This window comes from Rhinopithecus bieti, unplaced genomic scaffold (genome assembly GCF_001698545.2).
Source record: "Rhinopithecus bieti isolate Rb0 unplaced genomic scaffold, ASM169854v2 scaffold_2572, whole genome shotgun sequence".
Classification (NCBI taxonomy): Eukaryota; Metazoa; Chordata; class Mammalia; order Primates; family Cercopithecidae; genus Rhinopithecus; species Rhinopithecus bieti.
In genome coordinates, this window is record NW_016804595.1 from 3,112,767 (window position 1) to 3,135,543 (window position 22,777).

Consider the following 22,777-nt stretch of genomic DNA (forward strand, 5'->3'; position numbering starts at 1 on the left):
TTCACATTACAAAAACCATTTGACATCTAGCAAGTGCCAGCCCTCATTTTCTGAGTCTCAAAGTTCAATTGCTCCTGGAGAAAATGTGTGACCCCATTTTTGGTATTTGTTTTCTCTCTTTTAAAAGCTTCCTTCCTACCAGCTACTTTAACTATGACTGTGGACAAGGGAGATAATGTAAACATATCTTTCAAAAAGGTATTGATTAAAGAAGAAGATGCAGTGATTTACAAAAATGGTGAGTATGTGTTTCATTGCTTTCCCCATTATGATGTGAGATATCAGATAACATACAACATATTGGATCATTTTCCTATTGAGGTCTTGTGGGCAGATGTTTGAAGTAAAGCAGCTATGATGCAAGCTTTCAAATTCTGTGTATGATAGAAGCCCTCTTAGGTGACATATTTGGTTACTTAAGAATATTAAAGTGGAATTCATATATATGAATGTACATGGTATATGTGCATACAATAAAACCCCATCATAATGTGAGATCCCAGCTTCAGCCATGTAAAATGTGAGTTTCTTTCATTCTGACATTGTTGATTGCAAGGTTTAGGAAATTACCACAGTAAACATGGGAAGCCAATTGTTAGCAGTTCCGACAGTCCAACTGCGTAATCCAAATGTGTCTAGAACCTAGCTATGGTTTGATACCACCCAGTGTCAGTTGCCTGATCCAGCTGGAATATTGATGGGGATCATTCTGAAGTCTGTGAGTGGATAGGACTTCCAGACTGGAGTAGCGATTATAGATATCTCCTGGTTAATTGGTTAGTTGACAGGGTTACCTCTCATTTTTCACCTAACTTTGCCTGCCAACTATGTTCACTTCTCCCTGTAGAATGTAAGAACTTAGACTACTCCCACCTTTATGTGTTTGGTGGTAGATCCCACAGACTAACCTATCTGTTTTATCACTATGACTATCTTGACTATTGGGAGAGTATTGAATAGTTCAGCCTTTTCATTCTTCTCCCACATCCAATATGTGAGAGCACATTTTCTTTACCACGTCAGGGAAAGCTGATTAAGTGGAGAAACCAGACAAGGAAACAGGAATGTTTCAGTGTGACCTATTGTTATTCCCTCTTCCCTCTTACTAGGTTCCTTCATCCATTCAGTGCCTCGGCATGAAGTACCTGATATTCTAGAAGTACACCTGCCTCATGCTCAGCCCCAGGATGCTGGAGTGTACTCGGCCAGGTATATAGGAGGAAACCTCTTCACCTCGGCCTTCACCAGGCTGATAGTCCGGAGTAAGTGATGGAGAGGCCACCATTTGTGATGGTGTAGTTTTAGGTTGTTAGGATTTTAGTTGCAGGTAATAGAAACGAACTATGGCTTCTTAAGCAAAAACCAGGGATTGGTTGGAGGTGGTATTAGTCTGTTCTTATGCTGCAAAGCAAATGAATAAGAGATAGCAATCATCAGAGGAATGACAGAGGAACCCAGGTATTTAGACCTGAAGACTTAAATATTTAATATTACAAATACTTGACATAGCTGGGGAAAATTCAGGGCAAATCATTTTCTTTTCTCAGGGCAAATCATTTCTAATTTCACATGCTCTTTATTAAGACATACCTGAGACTGGGTTATTTATTAAGGGAAGAGGTTTAATTGACTCACAGTTCAATATGGCTGGGGAGGCATCAGGAAACTTACAATCATGGCAAAAGAGGAAGCAAACACATCCTTCTTCACATGGTGGCAGGAGAGAGAAGAATGAGAGTGAAGGAGGGGGAAAGCACCATATAAAACCATCATATCTCATGAGAACTCACTCACTATCATGGGAACAGCATGAGGGCAACTGCCCCCATTATTAAATTACCGCCTACTGGGTTCCTCCCACAACACATGGGGATTATGGGGACTACAATTCAAGATGAGATTTGGGTAGGGACACAGCCAAACCATACAAGAGGAGGACACTAAGGACTCTTAATAAATTGATGGGAAAGCTGAAAAGTGGCCGGGTATCGTGGCTCATGCCTGTAATCTCAGCACTTTGAGAGGTCCTTTGAGCTCAAGAGTTTGAGACCAGCCTGGGCAACATGGCAAAACCCCATCTCTACAAAAAATACAAAAATTAGCCAGGCATGGTGATGCATGCCTGTAGTTCCAGCTATTTGGCAGGTTGAGGTAGGAGGATAGTTCAAACTCAGGAGGTCGAGGCTGCAGCGGGCCAGGCTGGATGAAAGAGCAAGACCCTGTCTCAAAAAAAAAAAAAAAAAAAAAAAAAAAACCACTATAAAGCAAGTTCCAGTAAAGATAAACTTCAAGGAAGAGCTGAGGCTCCGTTGTGGTGGGTGTGGGGAGGTAGGGGAGAGGGCTTTCTCTCAAAGATGCTGCTTTTACCATGACTCAGCTTCAGCAATGTTTCTTTCACTTCCAAATTTTGAATTTCCAGGATAAATAATGAGATTGGCCTAACATATATTAGATGTCTATCAGCCTAGACCAGTGAGCTATAGACAAGAGTGGATCCACGTACTACAAGTTACAGGCACTAGAAGCTCACATTTGTACAGCATAATCATCCATATAAAAAGGGGGATCACAATGAGTAAAGCAGTCTCACTGAAAGGTGTCTGCTCTAGGGGGATGAGTTGGACCTCTTGGATTAGACTAAAGTCTACTTAAACATTGCCTCCTGCAAATCCCACACTTCCCAGGTCATTTAACTCTTAAGTGTGATTTTTATTTTCAGTTTTGAAAAATGTAAGAGTTAGAACTAGTAAAACTTTTTTTCTCCATTATAACTATTGAAGTGGGGCATAAATATCACCATTACATTTTCCTGTAATTTTTACAGGAACTTGATGAATAGAAAGAAAATGATTTGCCCTGAATTCTCCCCAGCTATATCAGGTTTTCATAATATTAAATATTGAAGTCTTCGGGTCTAAATGCCTGGACTTCTCTGTCATTCCTCTAATGACTGGCATCTCCAATTCATTTGCTTTGCATTATGTTCCCCCATTCGTTTGCCAAAATGTGTTGATTATAAATCTGTGCCAAGAATTGTGTTGGTGTTGAGAATACAGGATCATAAGATAAATCCCTGTCCTTTGGGTCATTCCCAATCAGAGTAGGCACATGTATAATTACCTAAATAAATATTGAAAAATGACAATAGAAGTATGAGAAGTGTGGTTCATCTAGTTTATGCTCCATGCTTAGCCCCCTCTGTGGACATAAAATATAGCAAGGTGTTTTATAGGCAGGACTATTTGGGCTTGAGTCGAGAGGAATCTTTCCATGTACCCAGGACCTGTTTCCTCCTAGATGACTACTGTGCTTGACTTCTATTAAATGTCAGAGCAGCCTTTTTGTAAGATGAATCTTTAAAAAATATAATTTATGATGATAGCAAAACTGCAATATTCAGCTTCTAATAGCTTGCCTCACAGCTACCTTTACATGAAGTTTCTGTGGACTTGGGAGAAGCAAGTGACATCCCCTTTTACTCCACTACTCAGGAGAGACTGAATGGCAAGGAAGCAATTTGCTTTTATTTCATTTAGATAGTTTCTCTGGAGTCTGATATAACACCATGTACTAGGTATACTCAGAGGGTAAATGGGGTACATCTTCTAGGAAGGTCAAACTGTCTATGCATGTTGATATATAGTTGTTTGAGATAGGAAAATCAAAGTGTTTTTCCTAATCTCTGCTCTCACTGAACACAACACTTCTGACACCAATGTGTAGGGATTTTTCCTTACACCCTATCCAGTTCTCTAGCAGATATCAACTGGGTATCCTGCAATTTGACTTAATTCTGACTCTACCTGGAAATAGCATCAGACCCTACTAGTTAAGTGTTCAGTCCTATAAAACTGCCCCTACTTTAGATGCCAGTTGCAGGCCCCAGGTTGTGACCTATGTCTCTGACTGACCATATATCATAAATTGGAGGCAAGACTCCCCCTTGGGTTGGGTTAATTTGCTAGGAGGGCTCACAGAACTCAGGGAAACACATTTAGCATCTTATTATAGAGAATATTACAAAGGATAAGACCAACAGCCAGGTGGAAGAGATGCACAGGGCAAGGTATGGGGAGGGGTGCAGAGCGTCCGTGTGCTCTCTAGGTACATCACCCTCCAGGAACCTCCGTGTGTTCAGTGATCTGGAAGCTCTCTGAACCCTGTCCTTTTGGGTTTTTATGGCGGATTCATTAGGTAGGCATAATTGATTAAATCATTGGCCATTGATCAATTCAATATGCAGCCTTTAGCCCCTCCCTAGAGATTCGGGGGTGAGGCTGAATATCACAACTCTCTAATCATGCCTTGGTATTTCTGGTGACTAACCCTCATCCGAAACTATCTAGGGACCACCAGCCACCAGTCCTCTCATTAGCATACGAAAGGCACTCTTACCACTCCAGAGATTCCAGGGGTTTTAGGAACTCTGTGCCAGGAACCAGGGAAGAGACTATATATATATTATACGTGTGTATGTGTGTGTGTGTGTGTGTGTATATATGTATATATACACACATACATACATATATATATGTATATATGTGTGTGTATATATATATAAAATATAAGAGACTATATATATAACATATATTATTATATCACAAGAACACAGTGGTAAAAGGCTTAAAGCTTTAAAAAAAACTTTAATATTAAAACAAACCTATAAACTAGAGTATGAAATTCACCTGACCTTTAAAGATAGAGCAAAAGATTTCAAACACATTTTGATATCCAAGCTGTCTCTTTTCAGTTTGCTACGAGTATGTGTTCATTCTCCTTTGTGGTTAGGAGTATTTTAATGAAACCATTCGACAAGCACAGCTAATATCTAAAATCATTCTAAGAAAGTTTAAGTTGGATCACAATCATCCCATTTAAGAATATTTCTCCCCTGTATGAGTTCATTGATGTTTATGAAGAAATGAGATGAAGGCATGTGTCCACTTCTCTTAACTGTAGGGTATCTGTATTAGTCCGTTTTCACACCACTATAAAGAACTACCTGAGACTGGGTAATTTATGAAGAAAAGAGATTTAATTGACTCAGTTCTGCATGGCTGGGGAGGCCTCAGAAAATTTACAGTCATGGCAGAAGACAAAGGGGAAGCAAGCACCTTCTTCACAAGGTGGCAGGAGAGAGCGAGCATGTGCATGCAAAGTGGGGAAATGCCACACTTTAAAACCAGTAGCTCAGCGGGGCATGGTAGTTCATGCCTGTAATCCTAGCACTTTTGGAGGCCGAGGTGGGTGGATCACTTAGGTCAGGAGTTCAAAACCAGCCTGGCCAACATGGTGAAACCTGGTCTCTACTAAAAATACAAAAAAATTAGCTGGGCGTGGTGGTGGACATCTGTAGTCCCAGCTACTTGGGAGGCTGAGACAGGAGAATAGCTTGAACCTGAGAGGTAGAGGTTGCAGTGAGCCGAGATCTTGCCACTGCACTCCAGCCTGGGCAACAGAGCAAGACTCTTTTTCAAATAAGATAAAATAAAATAAAACCATTAGCTCTCATGAGAACTCTCTCACTCTCAGGAGAACAGCATGGGGAAATCACCCCATGATCCAATCACCTCCCAGTAGGTCGCTCCCTCAACATGTGGGGATTACAATTGGAGATGAGATTTGGGTGGGGACACAGAGGCAAACCATATCAATATCTCTACAGGCTGAATTGAAACTTAGAAACAGTCAGTGCTTAAAGATTTTTTATTAAAAAATCACAATAGGATTTTCTTTTCTGTAGATTTGTTCTCTGGCAAGATTTTCGAAAGTAGGGTTTCTTAAAATACAAAATCACAAGGCCTTTGAAGAAAATAGATGCCTAATTGTATACTTGTTGCTTATCAACAAACTCTTTTCTTGACCTCTCCATCCCCAAGAAATCACCCCTATTATTCCCTAAAGCTTTATTTATTCTTTCTTCCTTCCTGGGATGAGAAGTGACGCTGGGATAGGTCTGTAGGTAGGTACAGGGCTAGGTACAGTTTAATGTCACAGGAAGCTCATTGCCATCTACATTGCCTGCCACCATTAGTTTTCAACATGTGTAAATAACCTGCAGTCTGGCTCTCAAGAAATCACTAATTGTACAAAACCTCTTTCCCATTATGTATTGAGGAATATAAATATTAGTTTTTGGACATTTTGTACCTTTGTCTATTAAGTGGAAGACTGTAAGAAATTATGTGTGTTGGCAGTCTTCTTGATTACTGTAGAGAAAATACTGATAACCAGGAGTTCTTGCTAAAGAAATTATAAGGTTCCATCAGCTGTAGGCACAGGCCCAAGCTTACCATGAGACTAACAACAGGACAAAGACATTAGTTCCCTTCAGATGAGAAATGAAACTAAATTCCTGACCACAAAGGGTCATTCCAACCCCCTGGGTTATCCTTATATTAGAAGCTATCCTAGGACCTAATTAACAATCAAAAATCACCAAGTGTTAGAAGTGGCCAGGAAATCTGAATCTAGAAGGATTTTACCATCCCTGGACTTTAGGTTTTGCCTATCTTGTTTCACTTCTTATATGGTTTTCCAGCTGAAAAATAGGTGGAGGCTACTAGTTCCTGCTACTCGTTCTCTTTGTAGCCTTATCCCTCCTCCACATACTCTAGGCCAGAGGTTCTCAAACTCTAGCATACATCAGAATCACCTGCAGGGATTGTTAAACACAGATTACTAGGCCACTTCTAGAATTTCTCATTCAGTAGGTCATGGTTGGGTGGGATCTGGCGTTTGCATTTCTAACAGATTCCCAGATGATGGGGATGCTACTGGTCAGAAACCACACTTTGAAAACCACAGCGCCAGCCTATAACCATACCTGCAGCTCCCTGGACATGGCCACGTTCTCTTCCCATGCCTTGTCTTTGCCTGGAACACACTCTCCAGCCTTATCTTCTTTGCTACTTAGTTGGTCCTGCAGATTCAGCTTGCACACCATATCCTCTGGGAAGCCTTCCTTTATGCCCTCTTCCATCCATCAGACAGAGAGTTAGGTACTCCTTGTCTTTGTTTCTATCACAATTTCATGTTGACATGTCTGTCTCCCATATTAGACAATTAACTTTTAGAGAGCAGAACCTGTATTTTATCTTCATTCACCATTGTCCACTGAAATGACTGACACACAGTAGGTGCTCAGTAAAGATTTGTTGAGTGAATGTGCTCTACTCACCACAGCCTTGTTTTCCTTAACAAAAGGATGTGAAGCTCAGAAGTGGGGACCTGAATGTAACCGTCTCTGTACTGTTTGTGTGAACAATGGTGTCTGCCATGAAGATACTGGAGAATGCATTTGCCCTCCTGGGTTTATGGGAAGGACATGTGAGAAGGGTAAGTCAAGAGACTTGATAAGTAAGCTGTGGATTTAAAAAGCCGTCATTGCTGGATCTAGAATTTTAGATCTGGACACAGATGGGAATGGAAGCTAAATGGCCTCTGTTAGGTCAGATGGCACCTGTGTGTGAATTAGAAAAAGGTGCCTTTTCCTAAAGGCTCTTTATTGCCAACCACTGGAAAGTTATAATAAATATACAGATCTATGATATTTACAATGTGAATGCTGCCCCCTAGGTTTGTGCAGTGCACAAACCTGCATGATTGTGAGTGATGTCCCTGATGTCCTCTCTGTGGGACAGTTTCACTATCAGTAAAATGGGCCATAAGGGTGTGTTCATCCTACTACGCCACAGCTGAGATTTGACTGTTTCCCATATTCACTAGACTAGGAGAAATAAATCCAAAGGATTATGTATTTCAAAGGGTTGCATATTTGACTCTGAACCATCTTCTCTTTTCCTCCCAAAGCTTGTGAACGGCACACATTTGGCAGAACTTGTAAAGAAAGGTGCAGTGGACAAGATGGATGCAAGTCTTACGTGTTCTGTCTCCCTGACCCCTATGGGTGTTCCTGTGCCACAGGCTGGAAGGGTCTGCAGTGCAATGAAGGTATGGACCAATCACATCCTTGGACAGAAAATGTTCTAGCAGGTAAAGAAAGGAGATCTAGTTTGCTGGAAATCACAACATAGGCTATACCTGGACTGCTTAGTTACCCACTATTGGACGACAGGATTTTGAATCATGGATGTTTACATCCAATGTTAATTATATTTTCACAATAAAAATCTGGACCACATAGAAAGAAAGTACTTCTCATAACTATCATCTGGGGATCTTACTAAAGCATGGATTCTGATTTGGTAGGCATGGACTAGGGCCCGAGGTTCTGCATTTTGAACAGGCTCCCAAGTAGTTCCGATGCTATTGGTTTTCAGACAACGCTTTGAGTAGGAAGACTATAGAAGATTTGTTTTTTTTTTTTTTTTTTTTTTTTTCAGTGAATCATAACATCACAGCTTTAGCCAGGCATGGCAGCACATGCCTGTTGTCCCAGTTATTCAGGAGGCTGAGGCAGGAGGATCCCTTGATTGAGCCAGGAGTTTGCAAGCTGCTAGTGAGCTATGATTGCTAAATCTGCACTCCAGCCTAGGCAACCAGAGTGGAGACCTCGTCTTAAAAAAAAAAAAAAAAAAAAAAATCAGAGCGTTTAGGTCAGATCCAGACAGGATTTGGGGCTCAAAAATTGAAGAAGTTAAAATCTTACCTGCTGTGGACCTTATGCAAGCAGTACTAACTTCACCTACTCAGGGTCCCTCTGCCCTTTCTAAAATAAGCTTTCCTGTTTGACCAGGCTCGGTGGAGTGCATCTGACATCTATTTTTCAGTATGCGTTTCACATCTACTGTCACACAGTAGCTCAACATGAACCTGCAGACAAATGTGACAGAACCTCCTTAATGTATATTCATATTGTGAATTAGCCAGAGCTCAAAGGCTTTTCAGTGTTTATCTCACAAAGTCAGCTTTTCCCATATCCAGCACTAATGGTAGCTACACTGGGGTCCCAGCAACTTGATAACAATGCTCCAGGGCAGAGCAATTCAATAGAAATATAAGCCATCCACATATAGAATTTAAAATTTTCTAGTGTCCACATTAAAAAAGTGAGGAGAAATAGGTGAAATAATTTTGCTCTATTATTTAACCCAATATGTTAAAAATATTATCAGTTCAACATGTAATCAATAGAAAAAAGTATTAATGAGATATTTAACACTCCCTTTTTCATAGTAAGTCTTTGAAATTTCAATTTGGACTAGCTATATTTTAAGGGTTCCATAGCCACATGTGGCTAACTGTACTGGACAGCACAGCTCCAGGGGCTTGGAGGAGGAGGACAAAGAGGAGAGTTACACAAAAGTTAGCTTCAGCCACCTGCAGTACCTCATTCGGTTCCCTCTTAATGCTATGTCTGCCTCCCTGGAACATGGAATGAGCCACAGCAGTGGAGGAATCCCATCTGGCCTCTGAAGTGTGCATCTTAAGGTAAAAGGTGACTCCAGGCAGGGGGATCCCTCTTTTTAAAAAAATAAAATAAAATCTTATGCAAACTACGAACACTTTGCTAGGACCCAGGAAAGGGTGCATGCAGGCAGTCTCTAGAACATACACTTCATCTGCTTCATAGTGAATGTGTCTCTGGGCCCAGGTTTATAAGAGTACATTTCATGAGCTCATTCCAGCCCATTCCTGGATCAAGAAATCAACAAGATTTTATGAATAGAATTATTCTAATATTCTTCCAGACTCCTTTCAACAGTTACTATCCTGTTCAATCCATCCAAAAAGCAGTAGGAAAGCAAGGAGACATTTCTAACAGTAACTACTTAAGGACATGGTCTCCTTTAATAGTCCAGGATTTAGAATAGTCAACAATAGATTGTACATCGGCATGCTTTACGTATTGGGGCTGGTTTCTATCTGAGAAAATAAGCAATAATAAAAATTTTTGAAGCAAATAGTGGGGACAATAAAGAGAACGGGAATTCCACTGTGCAAATACATGATCATTCAAAGTCATTCAGAACCCTTTGCCAGGCAGAAAGTTACAATGTATTCTAGAAACTAAAAAAATCAAGGCTTCATGATATTTTAAGGTCTTCTGCCATCCTAAGAGAAACTTGATTCCAGTAGTCGGATTTCCTTTATGCTTATTAATAGTTCTCAACCTTTCTACCATCTGCTTTGAGTAAGAAGTTGTGATTAAGTTTTTTTCCAGCTTTATCAAGGTCTAATTGCTAACTAAAAATTGTATGTAGTTAGGGTGCAAAATGTGATATTTTGATATATGTATACATTGTGAAATGATTACCACTATGAAGCTAATTAACATATCTATCACCTCACACAGTTATCATCTGTGTGTGTGCGTGTGGTGACAGCATTTAAGATTGCTCAGCAAATTTCAAGTATACAATACAGTAATATTAAGTTTAGCCACCACACTGTATATTAGAACTCCAGAACTTACCCTGTGTAATTAAAAGTTTTTGCCCTTTGACCAGCATCTCCCCATTTCCTCCACCCTGCAGTCCCTGGGAACCACTATGCTACTCTGCTTCTATAAGTTTGACTTTTTTAGATTCCATGTATAGAAGAGATCTTACAGTATCGACCTTTCTATGCCTGGCTTATTTCACTTAGCACAGTGCCCTCCAGGTTCATCCATGTTGTTGCAAATGACAGGATTTCCTTCTTTTCAAAGGCTGAATAATATGCCTTTATATATGTGTACACACCACATTTTCTTTATCCATTCATCCATGGATGGACACTTGGTCAAGTCCATATTTTGGTTACTGTAAGTAATGCTGCAATGAACATGAGAATACAGATGTCTCTTTGAGATAGTGATTTCATTTCTCTTGGATATATACCAGATATGGGATTGCTGGATCACTCGGTAGTTCTATTTTGAGTGTTTTGAAGAACTTCCATATTGTTTTCCATAATGACTATGCCAATTTACATTCCCACCAACAGCATACAAGAATTCCCTATTATCTACATCCTTGCCCATGCTAGCAGGTGTGATGTGATATCTCATTGTGGTTTTGATTTTCATTTCTCTGATGATCAGTGAGGTTGGGTATTTTTCATATACCTGTTGGCCATTTGTATGTCTTCTTTTAAGAGATGTCGGCTGGGCATGGTGGCTCACACCTGTAATCCCAGCACTTTGGGAGGCCAAGGCAGGTGGATCACCTGAGGTCGGGAGTTCGAGACCAGCCTGACCAACAATGAGAAACCCCGTCTCTACTAAAAATACAAAATTAGCCAGGCATGGTGGTGCATGCCTTTAATCCCAGCTACTTGGGAGGCTGAGGCAGGAGAATCACTTGAACATGGGGGTGGAGGTTGCAGTGAGCCGAGGTCATGCCATTGCACTCCAGCCTGGGCAACAAGAGTGAAACTCCATCTCAAAAAACAAAACAAACAGAAAAGGGTGATGTCTATTCAGGTCCTTTGTCCATTTTTTAATCAGGTTGTTTTCTTGCTATTAAGTTGTTTGAGTTCCTTATATATTCTGGATATTAACCTCTTATCAGGTGTATACTTTGGAAATACAGTCTCTTGTTCCATACATTGTTTCTTCACTCTGTTGATTGTTTCCTTTGCTGTGCAGAAGCTTGTTAGTTTGATGCAATCACATTTGTGTATTTGTGCTTTTGTTGTCTATGCTTTTGAGGTCATATCCAAAAACATCATTGCCCAGATTAATATCAAGAAGCTTTTCCCCTCTGTTTTCTTCTAGTAGTTTTACAATTTCAGGTCTTATGTTGTGTCTTTAGTCCATTTTGTATTGAGTTTTGAATATAATGAGATGAGGTTCTAATTTTATTCTTCTGCGTGTGGTTATCTAGTTTTCCCAGGACCATTTATTGAAGAGATGATCCTTTCCCTATTGTGTGTTCTTCATACTTTTGTTGAATCTGTTAACTGTAAATGTGTAAATTTATTTCTGGGCTGTCAATTCTGTTCCGTTGGTCTATGTATCTGTTTTTATGCCAGTACCATACTGTTTTTATTGCTATAGCTTTGTAATATATTTTGAAATCAGGTAATGTGATATCTCTAGCATTTTTTTTTCTTGCTCAATATTGCTTTGGCTATTCTAGGCCTTCTGTGGTTCAATATAAATTTTAGAATTGTTTTTTCTATCTCTGAGAAAAATTCCATTGCAATTTTGATAGTGATTGTATTGAATTTGTAGAAAACTTTGTTGTGATTGATACTGAAAAAAAAAGACTGCATTTTAGCTGGGTGAATAAAATGCAAAATCAAAACAAATCATCAGCGCCCCAAAAGACAAGCTTTTGCATTAATTTTTGGTTAGAAGCCTTCTAGTAATGTTACAGTTGACCAAAATAAGGACACTCAGTTAACAGAATCCATTTGCCATGTACCAAATTCAAAGAATTGTCCTGGAAGGTTTAGTGAGCTCCAAGGGAAAATAATCCTTCTACCCTGTCCTCCCAGGAACTTATTACAAGTACCAAAACATAATTTGAATGACTTAAATATTCTACTATAAAGAAACAGTCTTAAAAAACTAACATTTTAAATTATCTTGATTTTTAGTTTTTAGCAGTTTAACTATGATGTACCTATGCATAGTCTACTTTATATTTATTATGCTAAGGGCTTAAAAAAATTTTTGAATGTGTAAATTTGAACAAATTGGGATAGTTTAAACCATTATTTCTTCAAATATTTTTTCTAACCCCTTCTCTCTGATCTTTCTTGGACCTCCAATTACATGTGTGTTAGATGTTTTGTGTCATGGGTCCCTAAGGATTAATAATCATTTTTTTCCAAGCTTTTCCCTACTTTTCTTCTTCAGATTGGCTATCTATTGATATTGCTTCAAGTTTATTGACTCTTTCTTTTGTCATCTCCATTCTGTTGCTAAGTCCATACAGTGATTATTTGATTTCAAATATTGTGTTTTTCAGTTTTAAAATTCTTTTGCTTTTTTAAAAAAAAAAATTCTTTTTGCTTTTTTTCCCTGCTGAAGTTTCTCATTGCTTCATTTGTTATGAACATATCTTCTTTTACCTCACTGAGCATAGTTATTATAATTGTTTTAAAATTCTTGTCTGTTCCAACATCTGAGTCATCACAGTTGGTCTCTGTTGATTTTCTTTTCCTTTAAAAAATGGGCCTTAATTCTCCATTTCTTCTTGGGATTGTATCTTGAACACTGAAAATGTTACATTGTGGAGACTCTGGAATATGATATATTCCTTTCAGGAATGCTGATTTTGTTTTGTTTTAGCAGGCAATTAACTTGGTAGGATTCAAACCTCAAACTCTCACTGTTAGGAATCAGGTCAAACTCAGTTTAGTTCTTTTATCTTTAGCTGGGCTGCTTTGAGTCTGTATTGAGCATGCATGGATCAAGGATCAGCCAAAGATCTGGGACTTTTCTCTGACTCTCTTTCTGGGTTTTCCCTCTCTTTCCAGTGTCTGTGGTTTTCCTGACTCTGTCCTCTGATTCATCAGACCAGTAGACTGCAGGTTTTCTTTGGAATTTTAGCTTCCATACGTGGTGTCAACTGTACCTAACAATTAGGCTAAAAGCTAAAAATTGGGAAACACATCATTCCCATCTTACAAATTTCAATTCTCCTCCAGAATCTTCTAGGTCTTTTTTCTTCCTATCCCACTCTTAAGTGCTTTCAGGAAGTTATTTTCTAAATGTAGTTGTATCTACAGGACAGTTGGCCTGATAGGAGCTCATTCAACTTTTTTGGAGGCAGAACTCCCCAGCTTTTTAAGTTCCTGGTAATTCAGATAAATTATACCCTACCTTACACAAATCAACAAAGTTGATGACTTAGAAAAGTAAAACTGAGCACCTCCAGCCTTAGTTTCCTCTCTTCCCCGGGATTAATACTGGTTTTTTGATGTCTTTGTTTACAGCATGCCACCATGGTTTTTATGGGCCAGATTGTAAGCTTAGGTGCAGCTGCAGCAATGGGGAGATGTGTGATCGCTTCCAAGGATGTCTCTGCTCTCCAGGACGGCAGGGACTCCAGTGTGAGAGAGAAGGTAAAGCAAGGTAACACTGTAGTCAGGGCCATGTTCAGCATGTCTGAACTGGGCTTTGCTGGTATAATTCTTGTGCCGGCACCCTAAGATCCTCAAGCCTCTTTTGTTTGCATCCAGAAGTTGGAAATAATTTATCCTAAATTCTAAAGCACAGCATTTTAATTCTTCTCTACTGACCCTAATAGTAGGCTTTATTTCTCTTTGCACTAGGCATAAACCATGTGCTCTTTGTAGCAGCTTAAGTGATGACTGGCCAGCTGAGAGCTCTACCTCTTCCGCTCCCTTCTTTAGGACCAGCCTTTTCCCTGGACATGCGTAACAGAGAAAGAGCAATTTGGGATGGATTTAGATGGGATATTTTTAAAGCAATAGAAAGAATAAAACAAATAGAAAAGATTATGCTCAAAATGAAATTTTATGTAATTCTAGTTCGGAAATTACTCTCCAGCAGGAGTCAGCAAACTGTAACCCACAGACTAAATCCAGCCCACTGTCTTTTTTTAAACAGTTTTATAGAGATACAGTTTTTATATGATAATACTCACGTTTTAAAAATGTACAATTCAATGGTTTTTTAGCATATTTACAGAGCTGTGCAATCATTGCAATAATCTAATTTTACAACACATTCATCATACCAAAAGAAACTTTGTACCCATTAGCAGAAACTTCCATTCTCCAATCCTCCTAGTTTCTGACAACCGTTAATTTGCAGTTGACCTTAAACAACATGGGGGCTAGGGGTACTGACCCTCCTCACAGTAGAAAATCTACATAGAACTTTTGACTCCCCAAAGACTTAACTACTAATAGCCTACTGTTGACGAGAAGCCTTACCGATAACATAGTCAATTAGCACATAGACTAGTATCTATATATATTTTATGCCTTTATGACATACCTTTTTCTTAATTTTTTGATAGTTCTAGGCTACATAGTTTGTGAGTTTTTTCAAATTATCCTAAATCTCCAAACAATTTTCCAATATATTTATTGAAAAAAATCCATATGTCAGTGGATCCGTGCAGTTCAAGCCTGTATTATTCAAGGGTCAGCTGTATCTTCTGTCTCTGTAGATGGCCTGTTCTTGACATTTTATATGCTATAAACAAGATCGTATAATATGTCATCATTTGTGACTAGCTTCATGTGCCACACCTTTTTTGAGGTTTATCTATGTTGTAGCATATATTAGTACTTCATTCCTTTTTATTTCTCACCATCTGTTATTATAAAGAAAAAAATTTTGGATCACAGCCACATCTTTTCATTTATAGTATGTTGTCTGTGGCTGCTTTTGTACTACAAGGGCAGAAAACATGGCTTGCAAAGCTGATTGTATTTGCTCTCTTTACAGAAAATGTTTGCTATCCACTGCCCTAGAATATACTTTTTAAAATTAAAAGAATCAGACATGTGTATCTTCAAACTTAAATAATAAATATATATTGCTTTTCAATTATATAAATATAAATGCTTTTGAAATAAACATATATCCAGTGAAATCTACACTCGTAATAATACAGCTATATGGTCTTTTTTTCTGTTACTTTTGGAAATCAGAACAAATATTGGGAGTAGGGGTGGGATGCCAGCAAGTGTTTCCTCAAAATCCTTAAACTTTATATTTTTTCTTCTTTTGCCAAGCCTGGACTTTACTACAGGGCGGGAATCAGGGAGTGGTTAGAAAGGGAAGGAAATGCCATGGGGCTACTAGGGGATTGTACTGAACGTGGGCAACTAACAAGTTTAAGGATTTGAATTTTGTACTTTGTTCCTTCCTGTCTGTTCCCTTCTGCTGATGCTGCAAAAGGAGTGCATTCTGATGGGAGAATCTAAGACAAGTTAACCAGGGTGTCACTAGGGCTTTCAGAGAGTAGCTCCCTTCCCAGATTCCACTTTAGCCCAGCACATCCACCTTCACCTCCACACAACTTCGGAAAATACAAGGGGACGATGAAGGAAAGAAATGCTTTAAAAGTGTCAAAACATGTTTTTCAATTCCTATTCAAATAGCTACTTAGGCTGAAAAATTTGGCACATTTTCCATAATCTTTCCAAGTTTACAGATATATCAAGGAATAACATTGTAAGTGTTAGACCTCTTTCCCTTCTTCTCCACACCTTTACCCATTTCATTCCAGGCCTGAGAAGCAGGATATCAGTATAAAATATCATTATTTACCCTACCTCTTCCAACCACCGATAAGGAACAGTCTGTAGTTACTGCTGCTCTGAGGGCACCTCTATCGCCTACATTGCTTACTGAGTGTTGGAAAATTTTCAAACATGTCTCACATTCAATTACAAATAGTCCACAGTTCCCTAAGACCCTATGGTTCAGAATAAAATTGGCATATTTCAGGGTTATTCATTCTTTACTATGTAGATATTAGGCAAGAAATCCTGACACCATTACCTTTATTGACACCACAGACATTTTTCCTTCTTTCAATATTGGCAGCAACATTTTCGATTTGGCTGTTGAGGAGATATTGATTTGGGGAAGTTAGATTCCACTTCTTTGATGTACTTCTTTGGTGAGCAACTTTATTTACCTTTTCCTCTTATTTATCTGCTATTTGCAGACTTCCCAATGAATGAGACATCTCTCACATACCTAAACTGAGGACAATGCTGTTGATCAGCAATACCATGGGGTTATTTGATGAGTGGAAGAAGAACTGGTTTTTTTGTTGTATTTTGTAATCATTCAGTAAAAGAAAGAGGGGACTGAACAGCAAAGTCTAGGGGAGATATGGCCATGATAATCATTTTAATATTGAGACTGTTCCTCCCTGGTTCATGAAAGGAGCATAGCCTTGTGGTGAAGAGTGTGGACTCTGGATTTATAAAGGGAGTCTGAATCTGGGCTGTGAGCCTCTGTCTCCTCATCCATAAAATGGGAGATCACAATAGCATCCACATCTCAGGTGTCTTATGTGATGATAAAACAATAAAATATTTGCAAAATTCTTGCCCAGTGCATGACTTACTAAAGTAGCTATTTTTATTGTTACTGCTGCTGCTGGCTCTGTTAAATATTAGATTTCACAGTGCTGTTTTCTTCCTTCAGGCATACCAAGGATGACCCCAAAGATAGTGGATTTGCCAGATCATATAGAAGTAAACAGTGGTAAATTTAATCCCATTTGCAAAGCTTCTGGCTGGCCGCTACCTACTAATGAAGAAATGACCCTGGTGAAGCCGGATGGGACAGTGCTCCATGTAAGAGCCATTCTTAATCTGCCCTCCTTAAACCATGAGATGCTTTCAGTGTAGTAATCACCCCGCTAAACGATAGATACCATTCAGTGCTTTTATCCTCCTAGGCTAGTATGTTGTTGGCTTTGATAAAATGCCCTATTCCTGGAGAGGCAGAACTGACTCACTGCAGCCTCATCTGCAGCCTCACTGATTTCCTCTGTTGGCCAGTACTGCAGTGCAAGTTTGGGAATATGCCCCCCGTGGAACTGACAGAGCTGAGTGCCAAGGATGGCACACATTCTGCAGAATTGTCCAGCTGGTATGGGGAGAAGTACGTGTCAGTCTGTGCAAAGCTTTGCTCTCACAGTGTCCCCATATCTCTAACTACTCATATCAGGAAGAGTAAGGTGGTGTTGCAGACCATGAATCAGCAGATTTACTTGCTACTAGGTGCAACCAGGACATGGAGTTTTAATGACCGATGTACTCCTATAATGCTCTTTGGAGCAGCGATTAGGGGAGCATAGAAGAGGAGAGTTCCCCAGTTCTGAAACTACAATCCACAGGATCCCTTAGGTCTGAATGCATTCCTTGGGTTTCTCCCTACCTCTTCCCTTTACCCTCATTGCTGATGCTCACCAATGCTTAGGTAATATCACAGCAGTTCTTTTTTGTTTAAAAGGATCAAGTTACTTTTCGAACATGCTTTCCGTCTCTCTCCCAACTATACCAAATGCAGCAGAGACAGGAGCCCCCACCAAATTTCTCTTATGTTGAAAGTGATCCTTAGGATATTGATGTATTTTTTTATTTAAAAATTTAGAAATACTTATTATCCTATTTTTCTATCAAAGATGACCCAAATCAGCTTGACCAGAGGCAGGTGTGAGTGACCTTCTGAGGGAAGAATATGTAGAATGTACCATTACCAGGGTCCACGTTTCAAATGTCCCTGATTCCACTCAAACAACCCATCAGGTAGAAGAAGCCAATTGATGGCTTCCAAAATCTTGTTGGCTTTTTCATGAGTTAATGAAAGTAATGGCTACTATGTAGTAAGGTTGACCATAACTATATGTAACTTCTTACTTAACATTGTCTAGTCTCTCTTTTCTTTTCTCCCCCCTCAGAAGTAGGAACTGGCTGGGTGAAGTTAAGTAACTAAGGAATTGGTCAAAAATGGCAAAGAAGCCAGATATGGTGACTCATGCTTGTAATCCCAGTGTTTTGGGAGCCTGAGGTGGGAGGAGCACTTTAGGCCAGGAATTTGAGACCAGCCTGGGTGACATAGCAAGACCCCATCTGTTAAAAAATAAAAAATAAAAAAATTAGCTGGACATGGCATCTACCTATAGTCCCAGCTACTTGGGTGAGGTGGGGGATCACTTAAGGCCAGGAGTTTGAGGCTGCAGTGAGCTATGATCACTCAACTGCACTCCAGCCTGAGCCACAGAACAAGACTGTGTTATCTCTTAAAAAAAAAAAAATGGCAGAGGTCCATCTGTCTTCAGAACCCTGGATTTTTCCAGTACTCCACACTTAATAGCCTCTCAAACACTTAGGAAGTCACTTTGTCCTCCCACACAACCATCTCTGTATTAGATAGGAAAGGAACAAATCTTACAAGGAGTACTTTAAAAGAAATCATGCTTCAGGCGTCTTGCTTGTAAGTGTTTACCCCACACTCCCAAACACACAAATACAACAGCAGGATCTGACAGGGCATCAATCCAAAATAAACTTTCAGGGCTACTACAATAGCTTTGGAAATAAGCCAATGATTATATTAGCATTACATTTAGCTTCTTGATCTCTCCTAGGAAACTTCTTATTAAACAATGAGATGGGGTCAGTGTTATGGACCTTTGTGTGTATGCCTCCCTAGAAGTTTTTATTTTTTTGTATTTGACCTTTCCAGCCAAAAGACTTTAACCATACGGATCATTTCTCAGTAGCCATATTCACCATCCACCGGATCCTCCCCCCTGACTCAGGAGTTTGGGTCTGCAGTGCGAACACAGTAGCTGGGATGGTGGAAAAGCCCTTCAACATTTCTGTTAAAGGTAAGTTCATTGTCCAGAAAAAGGGATTGTATCCTTGAGGCACTATGTTTTTGTGTTGCTGGGGAAAGATTCTGCTTCTGGACGGAAATGTATGTGACCACTAAAATACCTTGGAGGTAATTTCCGGATACGAAGCCTTGAAAACATTATATATGCATGAAACCAGAGTGAAGAGATTAGGAGTATGCACTGTGGAGTCACACAGCCCCGGGTTTGATGTTGTCCCTAACAGCTCATAATCTTGTGGGTGGCCTTGGCCAAATAAATGTATCTTTTTGAGTCTCTCTCTCTATTTGTAAATGAAGCATAATTTAGGTACCTCTCAGGGTTATTGTGAAGCCTTGTTAAACACATAAAATACTTGGAATTGTGTCTAGCACAACATTGTCTGGTAGTGATTATATTTCACAAGAACGTTAGCATTGTTGTTGTGACTTCCTTTTCATTATTGTAGAGAATTATTTGGAGAATCCCTATTTTGAGGATTACTCACTTAATAAGAAGCCCAGCCTATACTATATAATTAACATGAATATCTTTTCACATTCAGAGCTGTGAGCATTTTTTCCTGCTATAAATTAGTATTTCAAAATTCAAATTAATCTGAGTGTTTGTGTGTAGATTGGTGGCTTGAGTGGAAGAACTAAAATGGAGGTAAGTCCACGTTAACTTGGCTGGTGTACGTAGCTACAGCAAGGAATTTTGAATCCGCAAGTTACTTATGCACCTGTTTAGATAAGAATACCTAACAGCTCTCTGGCATATATTCTAGGAAAGGCACTAGGCTAAGATTACTTGTAATTTCTGATACATTGTAAATGCTCTGTAAATAGTTGCTATCCTGTATTGTTTAGAGAATAATGACAAGAAAAAAAAGTCTGTACATGTTCAGACACAATTTTTTTTCTGAATATTTTTGATCCACGGTTGGCTGATCCACAGATGTGAACCCACAGATACAAAGGGTCAATTTATACAATAGCAGAGATTGTAAGCACAAATCTTAGTAATAAACCTGGGTCTCCTGACTCGAAACCGAGCACTGTCTCTTCTGGCCCATTTTGCTTTCTGAGTCTCTTGTGTAACAGAGGGGGAGACTGTGAGGTGACCAAAGTTGATTTGTATTTGGCCCCCTTTCATTACTTCATTAGTAATCTCTTGGGAGATCCCAGAGGTAACTTCTATAAATGAAATGCTGTAAATACTCAGAACATAATCTATTTTTTAAAGGCCAGTGACAACAGTAGCATAAATGCAACCCCCATAGATTTGGATTCTGTGCCCTGAGAATCCATATGAACCACCTCAGAATCCTTCTTATTAGTACTTTTGGTTATAGGAAAAAGCCCAAATCTGTTTTATTTGGTGGAACATTCACATGATCAAAATAATTTCTTGCATCTTGCATGTTCTTGGAAGAAAGGAAATGATATGCAGACAAGAAAAATTACCCTACTTTTAAACTTCTGGGAATGTTTGCTATCCATGGACATACATCCAAAACAATCCATGTGGTGAATACACAGAAGAGTCACTGGGTCTAGTTTTTAGTTTGTAGACAGCACACAACATCAATGTGTAGAAGCATCTCCAGTCCTAAGTCACTGCTCTCTCTTTGCTGTCACATTGACTGGCAGCCATAAAATGTAAATAGCCATTAGGGAATGTAATCAATTTAATCAGCATCTTTTATTATAGTGTTAAAAAAAAACAGATACTAGGCTTTAACACCAGTGTACAGATTGGTACAATCACTTTGGAAAACTGGCAACAGGTACTAAACCTAAACATTTACTTACCCTATGAACCCAGCAATTCTACTCCTAGGTATATGCTCAAAAGAATGGCTGTATTATGTTCAAAAAAGACATCTTCGAGAATGTTCAGAGCAGTTGTATTCATAGTAGTCCCAAACTGAAATGAACTCAAATGTCCATCAACATTAGAAAGGATACACAAATCACAAATTGTAGTATATTCATACGTATTAGTTTGCTAGGGCTGCCGTAACAAAGTACTACAGGCTGGGTGGCTGAAGCAACAGGAATTTATTTTCTCATAATTCTGGAGGCTACAAGTCCAAGATCAAGGCAACAACAGAGTTTATTTCTTCTGTGGCTTCTCTTCTTGGCTTGTAGATGGCCATCATGTCCCTGTATCTTGACAGGGAGATTAAATTAGGACACAGGAACAGGGTCTTCCCTTTCTACCTGTGTCCTAATTTAATCTTCTTATAAGGACACCAGTCATATTGGATTATGGCACACCCTAATAAACTTATTCTCAACTAATTACTTCTTTAGAGGCCTTATCTCCAGATAGGGTTACATCCTGAGGTACCAGGGGTTAAGACTTTAACGTGTGATTTGGGGGGAATACAATTTAGCCCATAAAATCATGCAGAGAATATTAAACAGTAATAAAAAAGAATTTCTGCAACCGTATGGATGAATCTTTCAAACCTGATAACCAGTGAAAGAAAGTACATGCTTTATGATTCCATTTATATAAAACTAAAGAACAGGTAATACTAATCTTCAGTCACAGAAGTCAGAATAGTAGCTACCTCTGGGTAGAGGATATTGACTGGAAAAGGGCACACAGGTGCCTTCTGGAGGGCTGGGAATATTCTCTATCTTAATCTGAGCGGTGGTTACATGGGTGTACACATGGGTAAAGTCCTTTGAGATAAATACACTTAAGATATTTGCACTTTACAATATGTATGTTCCATCTCAGTAAAAATGATTAAAAGGCAAAAAAATAAAATGATATATTACTAAGAGGAAGCCTTTGTAGCAATTTTTAAGCCCTTGTAAAAGTATCACAGACTGGCATTAATGGCTGTAATAAAATGTGCATCTGCTGGTTTAAAGAAAGGGGTGGCCTTATATTATATAAGGAAAGCATTACTTGAACCAATGTACTCACAGCACTGCCCTCCTTTCTAGCCTAAGTGAAATGCGTGCTCAGACTTATCTAACTTAATGCTGGCACGTTCTGCCTCCAGTTAGGGGATACTGCTTCTTACTGGCTTTATTATCCTGACCTTGGACAACTTCCTAAGTTGTCACTTAGTCAACAGAATTTACTTTAGGCCTATTATGTTTCAGCCCCTGTTCTAGGCACTGGGAATAGAGCAGTGAATAATACAGGGGGAAAAAAAACTCATCATGGAGCTTACATTCCCACAAGGAGATAAACAGTGAGCAAATAAATAAGTAAAATGTATAGTTCACTAAAATGCGGAGTGTCTTGGAGACAAAGCAGAAATGGGGGTAGAGAATGCTGGGGCAGGGCTGGAGTGGTGACTGTAATTTTAAATAGGGTAGTCAAGGCTTCCTCAGAAGATATTTGAGCAAAGACTTGAAGGTCATTTCTAAGGAAGGTGAGCCAAAGCATTGAGACAGAAAGAAAAAGAAAAATTACTGAACATTGCAATGTACTCTGAAATCTGAAAGGTTCTGCATTGTATAATCACACTCTTGGGGAGGCAAAACAAAACCAGTTATGCATTTCTTTTTTTTTTTTTTTTTTTTTTTTTT

At 39.1% G+C, this 22,777-nt stretch overlaps 1 protein-coding gene across 4 annotated transcripts in view; it reads left to right on the forward strand.

Moving 5' to 3' along the window:
* Positions 1-22,777, forward strand: part of TEK (TEK receptor tyrosine kinase) — a 125,137-nt gene that overhangs the window by 60,551 nt on the left and 41,809 nt on the right. For 2 of the 4 annotated variants that reach the window (XM_017869329.1, XM_017869330.1), the window contains exons 3-9: positions 128-238; positions 1,110-1,262; positions 7,207-7,338; positions 7,813-7,953; positions 13,834-13,962; positions 17,039-17,190; positions 19,088-19,232. In XM_017869329.1, the coding sequence (XP_017724818.1) occupies positions 128-238; positions 1,110-1,262; positions 7,207-7,338; positions 7,813-7,953; positions 13,834-13,962; positions 17,039-17,190; positions 19,088-19,232 (963 nt within the window). The remainder of the gene's footprint in view (positions 1-127; positions 239-1,109; positions 1,263-7,206; positions 7,339-7,812; positions 7,954-13,833; positions 13,963-17,038; positions 17,191-19,087; positions 19,233-22,777) is intronic. The other 2 variants (XM_017869331.1, XM_017869332.1) reach the window with 1 other exon arrangement.